This window comes from Semicossyphus pulcher, unplaced genomic scaffold (assembly GCF_022749685.1).
Source record: "Semicossyphus pulcher isolate SPU_LCO1_2020_fin unplaced genomic scaffold, fSemPul1.0.p SCAF_1, whole genome shotgun sequence".
Lineage (NCBI taxonomy): Eukaryota > Metazoa > Chordata > Actinopteri > Labriformes > Labridae > Semicossyphus > Semicossyphus pulcher.
In genome coordinates this window covers 34,053,097-34,068,355 of record NW_027211603.1, presented here as the reverse complement: position 1 = coordinate 34,068,355, position 15,259 = coordinate 34,053,097, and the positions used below count along the sequence as shown (strand labels likewise).

The 15,259-nt window shown below is 41.7% G+C and overlaps 1 protein-coding gene across 1 annotated transcript; it reads right to left on the bottom strand.

Moving 5' to 3' along the window:
* Nucleotides 1–112: 112 nt before the first annotated feature.
* On the bottom strand, nt 113–8,161 carry LOC138589939 (E3 ubiquitin-protein ligase MARCHF3). Its single transcript, XM_069660440.1, has 4 exons — nt 7,825–8,161; nt 6,541–6,736; nt 1,753–1,959; nt 113–959 (listed from the first exon to the last, which is right to left on the bottom strand). Exons 1-4 carry the CDS (start codon nt 8,004–8,006, stop codon nt 801–803), a joined length of 744 nt encoding a protein of 247 aa, XP_069516541.1. The 5' UTR covers nt 8,007–8,161; the 3' UTR covers nt 113–800.
* Nucleotides 8,162–15,259: the final 7,098 nt, after the last annotated feature.

The window sequence follows — 15,259 nt, the reverse complement described above, 5'->3', positions numbered from 1 at the left end:
TGTGTGTGTGTGTGTGTGTGTGTGTGTGTGTGTGTGTGTGTGTGTGTGTGTGTGTGTGTGTGTGTGTGTGTGTGTGTGTGTGTGTGTGTGTGTGTGTGTGTGTGTGTGTGTGTGTGTGTGTGTGTGTGTGTGTGTGTGTGTGTGTGTATAAACTGTTGCCATAATAAAGTTATAAGTACCGTTTACTCAGAACGAAGTTTTGAGTGTTTACTAAAACGAATGCATATATAGTTGAATTAGGCGGGAAAAGCAATGTGCTTGAAGGCACTCCGAGGTTAACAGAGCCTTTCACTTGTGTCTGCTTCACACTTGTCTGCTTTTTAATAACAGAAGGGCCGTTGGGAAAGTGGATGGGATTTTCACTAGCAAGACTGAAGGGTTGCTTCACCCAAGTTATCTCTCAAACAAATTGTCCTGCTTTCCTCAAATGGCCATCCCGCCATCCAGATAGTTTGCTGCCACACACACAAACATTGTTGTTGTACACAAACATTGTTGTTGTACTTGCCTGTCTGAATTCCGTGTGTCGTGACGCCCATGAAGTCCTAAGAGCTTTCAACTTTTCTGCTGGTTTACACAAAAGTAATGGATAAACATACAGAGTCAGGTTTCAAATGCAAAACTACTGACAATAACTTTTCATTGGGACCCCTCCTTCGAGAAGAAGCAAACTGTTCAATGAGGAATAATCAGAGAAACGGAAAGACTCCTTTTGGTGAAGGCAGAAATCTCGGACACTCGGACAATCTTTGTTCCCCTCCTCCCTTATGTTTAACCTCGGCTCAGAATTGTAGACTCATCTACACCATAGTCTCCTTGTTGGTGGCTTTGCAGAGGGTGTGTATGGACAGGGTCTGTCGGTTACGTGTTGTGTGGGTAGGCAGAGGAACCTGCAGTCGCACCCTCTGGTCCGTCTTCTTCCACATCTTGAATAGATGCATGTGGTAGCGTACAGACACCTGACAAACAAATAACCATAATCAGTACAGACGCTACAGGTCAAATGCAATATAATGTTAAAGGGACAGTTCATATTTTTTGGACATGGGTTGTATGAACTACTTATCAATGGTCAAGAGTCAGGGTGCGACATGAGGAATATGGAAGTTATAGTACAATTAAAAACCTAGTGCCAAAGAAAAGGGCTATCTGACTGCAGGGTAACGCAGTCAAAATATTCAAAATAAAGCTATTGATGTTCTTTAGGTGGGCCTTTTTCTAAAGAGGCTAATATATGTTTTGCTGTTACCCGGTCCACAGCGATATGTAGCTTAACTTCTTTGTTGGCTCTGGTTGGCTCTGTTTTCAGACTGATAAGTATATCATATAACCCCTATTCAAATCTGATCTATACCTGTAAGTGACCAAAGTTCCAGACTTAGCTTGGTTGTCGTGACATATCTCCACAACAACTGAGCGAGCTCCAAGACCATGAGATGTGGCTGAAACCCTGATATAGGCTTGTAATCAGACCTTGAGCTTAGATTATTTAACTTCTTTTCCTAGGGTCAAGAATGAATTATTTCTCTCAAAGTTCCAATTTTTTTGTAGAATTAACATGGATGTGTTTAATGTGAACGGGGCGGCATAGGGAATTAAGTAACTGCACTTCACCTCAGCTGTACAGTACATGTATTGTCTTCAAGCTCATTTTTATGGGTTTTACACATGGCTGATTGGTGCATAGAGATGGGAGGGAAATATAAGTGTCATATGTTCTGTCTGAATAAGCAGTTTAGACGCCAAACGTACCACGGTCCAAAAGATGTATATGGTAAAGAGGGCCAGCGTGAGGACCAGGAGCCCCAGGGCCTCCATGCCATTTGTGTAGTAGAGGTCTCTAGCTCCTTGAACACAAAGCCACCCTGACAGGCTGGCCAGTGGTGTGATGAACAGGAAACACACTGCATCACCACACATTGTCCTCCTCTGCTGCTGCACGGATGGAGAACCCAGCCACTGTGGGAAGAGGAAAGACCGTGAAGACTGGTTAGCATCAAATCAGATGTTTAACAAACGTTTAAGAACATGAAGGCATCATAACAGCGTGGTGTTGGTGGTAGTGTGGGTGGGGTATTTTCCCCCAATGATGGCATGTACAAATAAAACACCAGCGGTAGAAAATACAACATTTGGCCTGCAGTTGGTGATTAAAGCTTGAATTATGTGGACTGATGCACACAGTAAGTATTAACAGAGAGAACAGTACTAATATGAGTGAAGCAGTAAGACCTATTAAAAACGCATACTACACTTAACTGTGTAGTAAAGAATGCTGTCAATCCTGCTATAAATATATTGCATCATAAGCATACAATGTTATATCTTTGTTATGGTAAGAAACATTGTTTGTTGTGTGTTGTGGTAATTAACATTGTTTCATGTTCAGTGCAGTTTTGAACACAGCCCCTTACCTGACTCCTCCACCCACCAACACCCTGATCAGGCCAGATAATATAAGGCACCTGGGGCCCTGTGAGGTCTCTCTAGCTCCTACCTGGTGTGCTGTTGTATTGTTGGTTCTGCTGCAGGTTTGTAGAACTCCCATTAAGATTGTAGTTTGTCTTTTTAAACTGTTGCTTTTATGAGATCTATGCTTTTTTGGTTTTAGCTTTACTGTGTGACATACCTTACATTATTATTAGGGATTGTTCAGCAGGTTCAGGGGAACCATAGGCTCGGTGGTGAGTGGGATGGCTCAGCATGTGGTTCAACTGCAGAATTATGAACCTTTCTTTTTGTTTCATTTTAGGCTGCCTTACCGTAATACTGCTGCTGTTTTTGCCCCCTTTGATACCTATTGATTTGCCCCCTTTATATGTGATTTCTTACAGGAGCTGAGAGTCACTTTGTTGGGGGGCTTGGCACACGTGGTGAGGTCCATGCACCTAGTTAAGACCACTTGGACACAAATAGACTGAGGATTGCTGGGTTGCACCTTAAGGTGAGTAAGTGGTAGCACACCTGCACTCTCCTTGGTGTAGACTGCCTCTCCACTCGTTGCCTCAGTTCAGTTTTGTTAAATTGAACTGGCAGCTTTTTAAGATCATACCATATTTTAAGTTTTGTATCAGGCCATTTTAGATATTGTTAAGAAAGAATAATTTAAATTCCCAATTTAGTTGTGTAGTTATAATTCTTTTTATTTTCTGTATGTACTGTATTATAATTATCCATCGTTCGACCCCCCTTTTCCTGCTGAGAATCAGGAAGGGTGGTTGCAAAAAGTCCAAATGTCTTTTGTCCATATTGCTTTTCTGAGAGTTTCATACAAAGTGCAAAGAAGATTAGCAAATCATGGTAATACTGAAAATAAAGCATAGACAGGGTGACGAGAGCAGGTCACAAGTAACCGATAGCTTTAAATGAAATCAGATCTCACAGGTTTTACATACTCAGTTCATTTAGACCAAATCCCATAAAACTTTTCTTTTTGCACTCTGAGGGAGAATTACAATTTTCCATTATGTAAATCTCGTGTATTATATCTAGCCATTCCTCACTGGTGGGCGGTTCTACCTTTAACCATTTTCTTGTGATGTTTTTTTTACTTGCTGTTACTTGCTGATGTTTTGTCGTAACTGTTCCAATTTTCAAACAACGCATCACCCAAATACACAGTTTCACATTTAAAAGAGATGTTTACAACAAATACTTTCTTTATATGTTTATGGATCTCTTCCCAATAACTTCTAATGACCTGGCAGTTCCAGAAACTACGTAAGTGATTGGCTCCATTGGTCCCACAGAGGTGTCATTTCTGGATGGGTATAACAAAAAATCTCACAACATTCTTCCAGCAAAACTCACTGCATGTGTTTGACCCTGTTGAAATCAACTGTAGCTGGCATATTCTCTCCCAACTATCCACAGAAATTACTACATTTTCTTCTCTTTCCCACCTTTTCTTTATATATTCTGTACTATCATCTTTAGAATGTTGGATGCCATTATGCAGTCTGGATATAATTTTATTGCCTGTTCGGGACTTAAGTAATGATAGAAATACCTGCAGGATCCCTGATTCACATTTTCCCAGACCCTCTTTCAAGTTTTGGTTAAAATAGTGTCTGACTTGGAAATACCTGTAGAAGTCATCTTTACCCAACCCATATTATTACTGTAGAACCCCAAAACTCTGGAATGCCTTCTTGTAGACAAACGGATAGTACTTAGTTAGACCTTTTGAGATCCAGGTCTTAAGTCTGTCACAATCTTTTCTTGGTGCAAAATCTGAATCATAAGCACACCACCTCAGAATTTTAGATGAGTCTCCTAATCTGCAAATTTGAAATATTTCCTGCCAAGATTTTACAAGAATGTCAGACATGGGAACTTCTGATACCCTCGGTTCACCCTGCAATTTGTTGTCTGCTAATAAGGCTGTTATTGGTACTCCTTTTATCATCGTGACTTCCATTTCCTTCCATCCCGCAGTATATGTTGGTGAGCATAGGCAAACTAATGGCCTCAGTTGAGCTGCATAGTAGTAATCTTGTAGGCATGGAAGGCCCATTCCACCCCTTTCTTTTCTTAATTGCAGAGTTTTATATTTAATTCTGGCCCTTTTCCCTTACCATATATATCTTGATATTAACCTGCCCCATTCGACAAATTGTTTAGGTGGTATTCTGACTGACAGACACTAAAAAAAGGCAAAGCATTCGCAGGAGAACATTCATCTTGATAGTCAATCCTGGAGCTTAGGCTTAAAAAGGGTCTGCCATGTCTCGTCCCGTAGTTAGCATAGCGTGTCTCATTTACTGCTTGTTAGCTTAGGCGCATATTGTTTGTGTCTCGTTTTTCTCACCCTCTTCTCCTTTTTTGCTGCTGTTTACTACTCAGTGTCTTGGTGGATGTCTTGCCCCCCTTTTATGCTTTCACTCAAGTGATTTTTTGCTAAATTTTTATGGGGGAAATTCCTTAATTACTCTGGTTCAACCGGGAGCTCTCACCCTGCGGCCATCATGACAGTGTTCCGACCGAAAGTCCAGTAATGTAGTTTTTAAACTGTCTAATCCTTCTTTCCTTCTCAATAGCTCCAGTCCCATCTCCTCAGTAGCAAATCTGTGTGCTTCATCAATTTAAAGAATAGTCTTTAAAGTCTTGTATAGTACTTCCCCAGGTGCTTTTGGTCTATTTTCAACTCTCTGTAACCTCCACCCTTGCAAACTGTGTGATGCAAAAAACCTTCTTCAATCAGTTTATCTGTTAAGTTATTGAATTAAATACGTTTGATAAGATCTCATTAACATGATAAAATTCGGCTAACATAAACACAAAATGGGTTCATAGCCAGGAATGATTTCTGTTAGAAAAACTGTTTGGTACAGTCCCTCAATACAGGGATTATCATGCTGAGTTACAGTATGTACAGTAGTACAAGTATGGCAAATAAAGGGACTTGTTAAGAGCATCCACAAAACGGCCTGCTTAGAATGATTCCTAATGAAAATGTGCTGAGGAGAGTATGGAGTTAATAGGACACAATCTTCACAAACCCACATATAGCAACAAATATGACTGAATCAGGAAAATCCCTTAAATGTATGTAATGGGAGCAGTGTCTGCTGTTCATTCAGAGATGATTGACAACTCCCCATGTCTCCAGGACAGCTGCACTGCATCACTATTGTAAAGAATCTACCATGTGCCAGTCATTGCCTGAAAGCTGGCTTATGTTGTTCACTGTGTAGCTTAACCTGAATGAGCACATGGGGCCTAATCAGCAGATTAGTTTCAGTGACCACACATGCAGCACAAGGAGTGGACTAAAACACTCCCAGTAACGTCCTCTACAGAGCAGCGAGGGGTGGAAACAGCATCTAATCTGGCTCTCAGGCTAAGTGGCTTTATGGGTTCCAGTGCTCCAGCCAGCAGCAAGTGCTCCATTGGAAAGTCTTGGAATTAAAGGGGTGGTCTACTGACTGACATGCTGTCTCACTGATTAAAACAACAGGTGACTGGATCAGGTGGCAGTGTGAGGTTAGACACATGTTTAATAATTAGTATAATTGTTTTTGAAAGCTCTACGGACAGAGCCAGGCCAGCTCTTCTGCTCTGCTTCTGTTGCTTTGCTAAGCTAAGCTTACTACATCCAGATCCAGCTCGGCTCTCAAGGCACATCATGCTACTCATAACAATCTTCAAATTATGATCTTTCCCAAATAATAAGTTTTAAGCATATTGTCAAATACATATTAGTGAAGGAAAAAAGGGATAGTAAAGCACTTACTCTGTATCCTACCTTAACTTGGGAGCGCCACAAAAAAACCAGTTCTATTGCTTTATTTTCTATTGTAATGTCAGAACTGACCCTGAGCTGAACTTCTGTTACGTAAAACTAGTTGTAGAAAAAGTTTTTCTGTTGGCAAAAATACAAATGTAGGATGATTCCAAACTTTCTTTAATTCTCATTAAGTATGATGTTTTCCTAATAATTTTTTTTTCATAGACAAAGTAGTATTAGAAAGTAGAATTGCATGCAGAAAAGCAATGTGTTGATGAGCTCCAGCAATGCTGTGTATTGCAATTACCTACCTCAGTCAGAGGTTTTGGCAGGCGCTCCAGTGCAAACTGGTGGTGGCAGAGTTCACAGTGGCTACTGTTAGAAGCAGTGAGCCAATGCTCTAGGCAGGCTTGGTGAACCATGGCCAGGCTACCAGAGCACTCGCAGGGGGACAGCAGCTGCCCAGAGGCTCCGCCTTCGTGGCAGATCCTACAGAAGGACTCCTCGCTGCACAGACCAGCACACCAGAGACAACAGTCAGGTCAGAGGCTAGCGAATGGATTGTGGGAACTGTAGGCTAGCATTGGCATTAAGTGTTATTAAAGTACTTCTTGAAAAGGTTTCTTAGACATTTTCATGTGATTGAACCAAAGCAGAAACCGTAAATTGCATTTAGCCCCCCCTAAATGCAAAACTAACAGCAAATTTAATTCCATTGCATGTGCCAAACACATTCAGAGAACAGTTCCCTGATGTGGACACACAATGCACTGCAACAAAAACAAAAGGACACTAGGTGAAAGTAACCTCTATGGGGAGGCTTTTTTTAAATTTTCAAGGGGGCTCTATGGAGCCATTTTGGCGGACTCATGCCTGAGGCCACTAAAATAATTAACAAGAATCTTATGGCAGGTGAGACAAGAACACACACATACACAGACCCACTACATGTACAATACATGTTAAGTAAAGGTGGGAAGAAGAACAGATAAAATGTTTCATATGATTAACAAATGCATAATATACATAACCATATACATGTATATAACCATTTACAACATAACTAACATGGCCCCCTACTACTGATACATAAAATTCATCTCTACAGTCAACAATTGGCTGTTCCCTATGCAATATATGTGATTAATCTTGATAAATTGTTTTCTCTGTGCAAAAGTTTAGGTAAGGTCTCACTATCTAAGACATACAGTGTAAGGCTGAGAAATGAAGCAGGATAAGGGTAGATGAGGACAAAGAGAGCAGTCCACATAACACCTGCCCCTGCAGTCACTAATGCAGGATTAAATTGCACTTCATGCTTCTAAAAATCAGATGTCATTTTCTAAACCTCTTTATCGATATCAATACCCAAATACTGCTCCCAAGGTAATCCACTACGATGTATTTCACTTCAGCAGAACCAATAGGCTATTGTTATGTTATGTTTTCATTTTTTTTATTGTTTTATATGTAAAGCAAAGAACATGCATGAAAAAGCAGATCTAGGGTCATTTGTTACATTTGAACAGAATTAAAAATTGACCAGTTAGCCCTAAGGAGAAAAACCACACTCCCTGTTTAAATTTTAGTGTTACCTGTCACTGAGTGCTGCACGCTCCTCACTAGGCATGTCTGTGTGATAGTGCGTTACTTTGTTGAATCTGTTGAGTTCCTCCTCAATTCCATATTCAAGTGTTAACTTGACCTCCCCCACAGGGCTGGACACTGATGGGTCCAGGGTTTCCTCTGTGGTCATGTCTGCTGTATCAGGGGCCATTAATCATGTTTGGGGCATAACATCTGTTAGCACACAGACAGACAGGGCACAAACATCCAAATTGAATATCATTCCATTTATATTATGGCAAAAACCATCACTTTAGAAATAACTTTATATCATTTTTTATTTAGACTTTTATCTGTGCAGGTGTTCTCATTGAGGTCTCATTCTGAAGAGAAACCTGCTCAAGACAGTGACTGTAAACCATCACAAACTTACAGACGGACAGGATAATCAATACACTGCAAAGTAAAAACATAGATCATATAGATATAAATATGATGTTATGATTAGAATATGTGGTTAATATAATTGTATTGTAAATATTTATTGTTATATCTGTTAAAGATAATATCTTTGTAAAATAATAATAATAATAAATTTTATTTAGAAGCGCCTTTCAGGACACTCAAGGTCGCTGTACAAACAAGAAAACACAAACAAGAGTAAAAACACCAACAAGAGCAACAACAAACCAGATAAAATACATTAAGAGTGGGTGAGGGACAGTGCTGAGAGTTAGCGAGAGTAGGTAAAGCGGAACAGATACATTTTGAGTTTAGTTTTAAAGATGGGGAGGGTGGTACAATTTCGGAGGTCAGGTGGGAGAGAATTCCAGAGCTGGGGAGCAGAGTGGCTGAAAGCTCTGCCCCCCATGGTGCTGAGGCGGGCAGGGGGTACGGTGAGGTGGATGGAGGAGGAAGACCGGAGGGTGCGGGATGGAGTGGCAATGTGCAGGAGGTCGGAGAGGTAGGGAGGGGCGAGGTTGTGAATAGATTTGAATGTATACAGAAGGATTTTGTAGGTGATTCGTTGGTTGATTGGGAGCCAGTGGAGTTGCTGTAGGATGGGGGTGATGTGGTGGGAGGAAGGTGTTCTGGTGATGATCCGCGCGGCCGAGTTCTGGACAAGCTGAAGTTTGTGGAGGGCTTTCTGGGGGAGGCCAAAGAGAAGGGAGTTGCAATAATCGAGGCAGGAGGTGACGAGGCTGTGGATAAGAATGGCAGAGGTGTGGGGAGTGAGGGAGGGGCGGAGACGGTTGATATTACGTAAGTGGAAGTGAGCGGACCGGGTGACGTTATTGATGTGGGATTGGAAAAATAGAGTACTGTCGAGGATGACACCCAGACTCTTAACCTGAGGGGAGGGGGAAACTGAGGTGCTGTCTATGGAGAGTGAGAAACTGTCAACTTTAGAAAGGGTGGATTTGGTGCCGATGAGTAGGATTTCAGTTTTATTGCTGTTTAATTTTAAAAAGTTTGAGGTGAACCAGGATTTTAGTTCAGAAAGGCAGGAGGAGAGGGAAGGGGGTGGGAGTGTGGAATTTGGTTTGCAGGAGAGGTAGAGCTGGATGTCATCCACGAAGCAGTGGAAATGAATGTTAAATTTGCGGAGGATATGGCCAAGGGTATAAAAGTATAAAAATGTACGACTGGATTTATGAAGCATCAAATCAATGTCATTTTTACTATGTTTAAATACAGATAGTATCATATCTTCATGCTTCTTTCTCATCTTTGTTTCTAAACAGTTCTCTGTGTGTGGACATATTATCCTGACCATGGACACCATCGAACATATTCCAGTCTGGTTGATATTTTAATATGTTTATATTTTACTTCGTTCTGCTCTTTGTTTAGATGAATTTGGTCTATGCTGAGAGGTAAAAAGAAAAATAACTGTTAAAAAGGTAATAGATGGTACACCGACTACTAACAAAACAGGAAAATACATAAATTATGAATCAAATATAGTGTGGACAGTTGCATCTAAACAGAAACACTGCAGAACAATGCAGTTAGAAATGCCACTATCCAGAGCACTGGCTTTTCTGCTGGCCTCCTTTTTAGGGACAAATCTTTAATCAAGTCAAACTCCTGCTGGGTTCAGATTTAGTGGGCCTAGGCCAGAACATTCTCAGTATGTCTGTGTCATTCCTGTCCTTGCTATTAAGCCTTGATACAATGTCTATCTAAAAGTGCAAGCCTCTGCAAACTTGCCTTTCTATTGAAATATAATGAAACTGTGCTGGTTAAAGCCAGAAGCATAGTGAGGTTCAGGGCCAGCCCCTCATCTCATTAACCTGTGCAGAAAAGTGCTCCACACGTTTTATCTATCTGTTTTTGTGAGCACAATCTACTTTGCTGTTGTGTGCTGGGGTGCAAGCATCACAGGTAAGGACGCCAACAGACTGAATAAACTCATAATGAAGGCTGAGTCTGTTGTGGGCCTGCAGCTTATCACACTAAAAGAGGTGGTTGAAGCCAGAATACTGGAGAAACAGTTCATTATGGACAATGACTCCCACCCTCTCTATAACATGCTGGACAATCTGAAGAGCAATTTTAGTAACAGACTCCTCCAACCCTGCTGTTCCACAGAAAGATACAGGTCTTTCCTACCTACCTCAATCAGACTACAACACACCTGCACATGCCAAATCTACAGCCACTGATCTGGACTAAATATCATTGCACTATTTGCTCTGCCTTGAAAACATGAATGTGTCCATATACGTATATATATTCACATGTTTGGTGGTGTATTATACCAATATAATATATTCTAAACTATTGTATTATATCTTGTATATCATTTTATAACTATAAATAAAATATCCTTCTTCTTCTTTTTATTATTTTTATTACTTTACATTTACTTAATGTTTATATACCAGTCAAAAGTTTGGACACACTTTCCCATTCACTTGTATGAGAAAATGTGTCCAAACTTTTGACTGGATGGACTGCACTTAGGGCTGTGAAAGTTAACGCGTTAACGCACATTCCCTTTAAGGCCACTAATAATTTTTACGCGCGATTAACGCACGCTGGTTCTATTATTATGACCCTCCTCCCGCCCCGCAGTTTGAGAAAGCCCTGCTAGATGGTTCTCTGGACAAGATAAAAGTTATTTGTTTTAGCTGTCGATGTGAACTGAGTTACCACCGGCAGTGTTTCCGCTAAATACATTTTGCCGTTCGTTCGCCCGTTCTCCTTGTGTAGGAAGAGCACTGTGACAGGATACACAGGACATCAGCACGCTCTCTGTCCGCACACAATCATATGCAGTAACGCAATGTAAACATTCCTACCGTATGTCCCTATTGTGAATGCATTGATTGTCGCTGTTTCTAAAGCTTATAAAAGGTGCCTATGTCATTCGGTAACGATCGATCGTTTTGATCGCTACGTCATTAATAACGTCCCTCGTGCACACGCGGCTCACGTGCTGTGAGAACTGAATCGCGAGAGAAAATATTAAACTCTTGTGACTTAAACAGACTGCTGATGAAGACAGTCAACACAACAGACAGAGAGACAGACGGAAAGAGGTGGCGGGGCCAGCAGCTGTGCAGAGAGCAGAGGTGCAGGTGTGTAGGGGGACTGAAGCAAAGCCAAGTGATCAGATTAAAGTTGTTTGTGAATTAAAACGTGAATTAAGGTGAAGAAAGAGGGTAATCCAGACTGAGTAAATCTACATGTGATGTGCTTCTCACAGAAATCATTGATATATGCGATGATTGCCATGTTATGCCTCCAGCATATTTTTTGAGCATGCAGTACCTTTGAGGTTATTCTGTAGAATATTCTGGACAGTATTTGTCATTGTTTTGGAACGTTGCAATAATAATAAACATAAATTTGCGTAATGGAAGCATATTTGTTCATTCCCATGTTGAAAAGAGTAATAAAAACTTAAAAAAATATCTCTTTAAGGTACATTTACAACAGGTAAAATATGTGCGATTAATTTGTGATTAATCACGAGTTAACTATGCTTTCAAAAATATAAATAATTGTTTATTTTTATCAATTTACAAAATGATAAGTGAGCGAACAAAAGAAAAATCTAAATCAAATCAATATTTGGTGTTACTACTGTAGCAGGATGAGCCCTGAAGCTTCTCATCCCCTCTGTAATGCTGGCCTATCGCCGCCTGGGGGTTTGTTCACGCTCATGTAACGTGTCCATCAGCATGCTCCATTGTTTGTATTTTGTGATGTTGCAGCTCTCAGCATTACAAGCAAGAAACACGCCTCTCCCTCATTCGCGCAGTGAAGCACCTGATCGGTATGTACGCCGAAGGGCGTTTGATTTATTTTTAAACTTAATGATTGAGCTCTAAATAAAAATGGCCTTTTTGTTTGCCAGGCAGCGTGAAAATATTGTGGCCGATCAGTGGGAGAGCCGGGATCCACTGCTGTTTTGTTTACACTGCCTGCTCTACGTTTGCCTCCCGTTTACACTGCTGCTTTGCAGGTCTGCAAGCCGTTTTGCCTGCCCGTAACACGTCTTGCAGGAGCCCTGTTCGGTTGCCCAGTTGACGTTCTGTGGGGGCACTTCCGCGTTGGGTTGCTGATGCAGCTTGGCCTTGGTGTTGGCTCGTTTGTCTGCTCGCAGGGTGTGCTACGTCAACCCTGCTGTCGCCTGCTGCAGCTGGTTGTCATCCTCACAAGTGGGACCGCAGCCTGCCGCTGCCTGCCTCTGCCTGCCTCTGCAGCTTTGTGTTGGGACTGGACTATTTGACCCCTTTCTGTGTTTGTGCGAATGGACTCTGGGGGGTTAATTTCTTTGTCCTGATTATGTTTTTCCTAGTTTAAATTGATTATCTGTGGTTCACCTTGACATTAACTTTGCCGGTTTTCTTCTTTTTTTTGTTACCGCCAATAGTATTGTGTTCAACTTATTTATTTATTTATTTGCCTGCAAATCGAATGAGTTATGTAAGTTGTTTATTTTGGTTTAGTTCTCGTGTTATTTGTGAGCAGCTTCAGAACTTTCTGTTAATTTATTATCTTTATATTGTTGATTACTGCCAATTATTTCATTTTGGTTATGTGTGATTAAGTTATTTAGTTATTGTGCGTTTTCAGTTACATTAACAGTGTTTTCTTCTTTCCTCTCTTTTTCAGTGGCTGAGAGCCTGGTGGTGGTGCTGGTGATCTGGGTGATGGTTACCTCCCTTTTTGTGTGCCGTGTGCCCCATTTGAGTTATTCCACAAGAGTGTGTGTGTGTAGGTTCTTTACGTGTGTCTGGGGTGTTTTCCATTTGATTTTCCTCACTGGGATCCCTCTCCTCGACCCCATCGCACCTGGTGAGCCTCAGCCACATCCCCTTTATCCTCCCCATTTTATGAATGATTGTTTTCTTCTTCATTTCTAATTTTAAACAAACAGAAATAATTTTACTAATAATTGTTTTATTGTGAAACAAGTCTCAAGCTCCTCTGTATATAGATTGAACCAGTGTGTAATTTATCTGTCTGTTTCTGTGATACTTCCCTGGGTGAACTTCCCAGGGTGGCGTTGCCTCTAGATTAGCGACCAACCCTTGTGCCGCCACAAACTTGGCGTTGCCGGCAGGATTATACAGAGTTGAGCCGAGACGTGTGTTCCAGTATTATAATCGTTGTTGTTATTATCTCCTGTCCCCGTTTAATGGACACGGGGTCTATGGTGTCTATAGTCACAGAGCTTTTTCCTCCGGCATTTCGAGCAGTCGGGGCCAGAAAAGCTCCAGTCCTGAAATTGGCTGCAGCTCAGAGCAGCCAGTGGACTGGCCATCCCTTACATCAAGTATCTTGAGCTTGAAATTGAACTTTGTGGTAAGGTGATGGCCAAGTGTGGTGTTTTGGTGGTCAAGGATCCCCATAATGGTGTCCATTATGGGATGAATGTTATCCGAAGGTGTTACCAGGAGCTCTTTGGACAGCACGGGTTAGCTCTGTTTGATTTGCCCTCGGTGTCCGAGGCCCCAGAGTTTGTTGTTCAGGCCCTGCAGAATTTCCAGCAGGTTCCTGCGCAGACCCCTTAAGTTTCTGGTAAAGTAAAGGTGCGTGGTGGTAAGGCTTGCCATATCTTTGGTGGGGTAATTAAAATTGTCCCTGTCAACTGCTCAGAGCAGTATTCTGGCAGCACGGTGTTTGAGCCTGTGAGCTCAGGTCTTCCTGCAGGATTGCAGGCCTCTCCTGCACTGGTTCGGGTTGAAAAGGGCACCGCCTACATTCCTATTGTGAATGTGGGCTCGTCTGACGTGTTGCTCTATCCCCGCACAGTGGTAGGTACTTTGCATGATGTTAATGTTGTCAGCCTCCCTGCTGGTGTCACTGAGGTACCCACTGGGGTGGCCACAGTGGCATCACAGTCTGTTGTTGGGTCTGTTCCAGATCAGATTGGCTCCATGGATCTGTCTCACTTGCCTGCTGCAGAACAGGAGAAGGTGAGGTCCCTCTTAAATAGGTACACCCCTGTCTTTTCTGCCCACAATGGCGACTTGGGTTGCACAAACCTGATCACCCATGACATCCCACTTCAGGATAACGTCCCGGTCAGGCAACGCTATAGGCGTATCCCACCGTCTGACTACGAGGTTGTCAAGGAGCACATTAACCAACTCCTGGAGGCGCAGGTGATCCGGGAAAGTAGTAGTCCTTATGCTCCCCCCATTGTGCTTGTTAAAAAGAAGGATTGCAGTCTGTGCATGTGCGTAGATTACAGGCACCTCAACAACAAGATGTCATGAGTTTCTAATTTAGTTCCGGTTTTCTTGTATTTTGGTGTTCAGTTATTATTTGTTTAACCATGTCACTTTGTCTACCTGTCATGAGTTCTCATTGTTTAATTTTGTATTTAATAGATTGTGTTCTTGTCTTGATTTAGTCTTGTTTAGTTATGTAATTCATTTGTGTTTTATTGTCTAGAGATTTTCTGCATGAGTTCTACTATCACAGTGCTATCACAGCCTGAGTTTGGTTTTTAGTGTTTCCTGTTTTGTAGTTCTTGCTCTATGTATGTTTTGTCTTGTTTTACTTCCTGCCTTTGTGTGTTTTCCCGCCTGTTGAATTATGTGCCCTGCCCTTATTGTTTTCACCTGCTCCCTTGATTGTCTCACCCGTGTCTGATTAGCCTCTCCTCCTAAGTTTATTTAGTCTTTGTGCTCCCCTGTCTCGTTGCCTGTTCATTGTGATCCATCGTACGTGAGTCTGTCGTCTATCCTGTGTCGTCCTTCTCTGGAGTTAGTCTATGTCCCTGGATATTCTTTGTGCTTCCCCTGACCCCTCGTGTCTCTTGGATTACCTGTTCCTGGTTTTGTTGTAAGTTTTTTGCTCTGCCTTTTGATTTTCCTTTTTGTCTTTTATTGGATTTTAGATTTTGTTTTTGCATTTTTGCCTTTTGTTTATTAAATCCATTATTTCAGTCTGCATCTGGGTCCTCACCTTTTTGTTTAACTCGTAACCGTGACACAA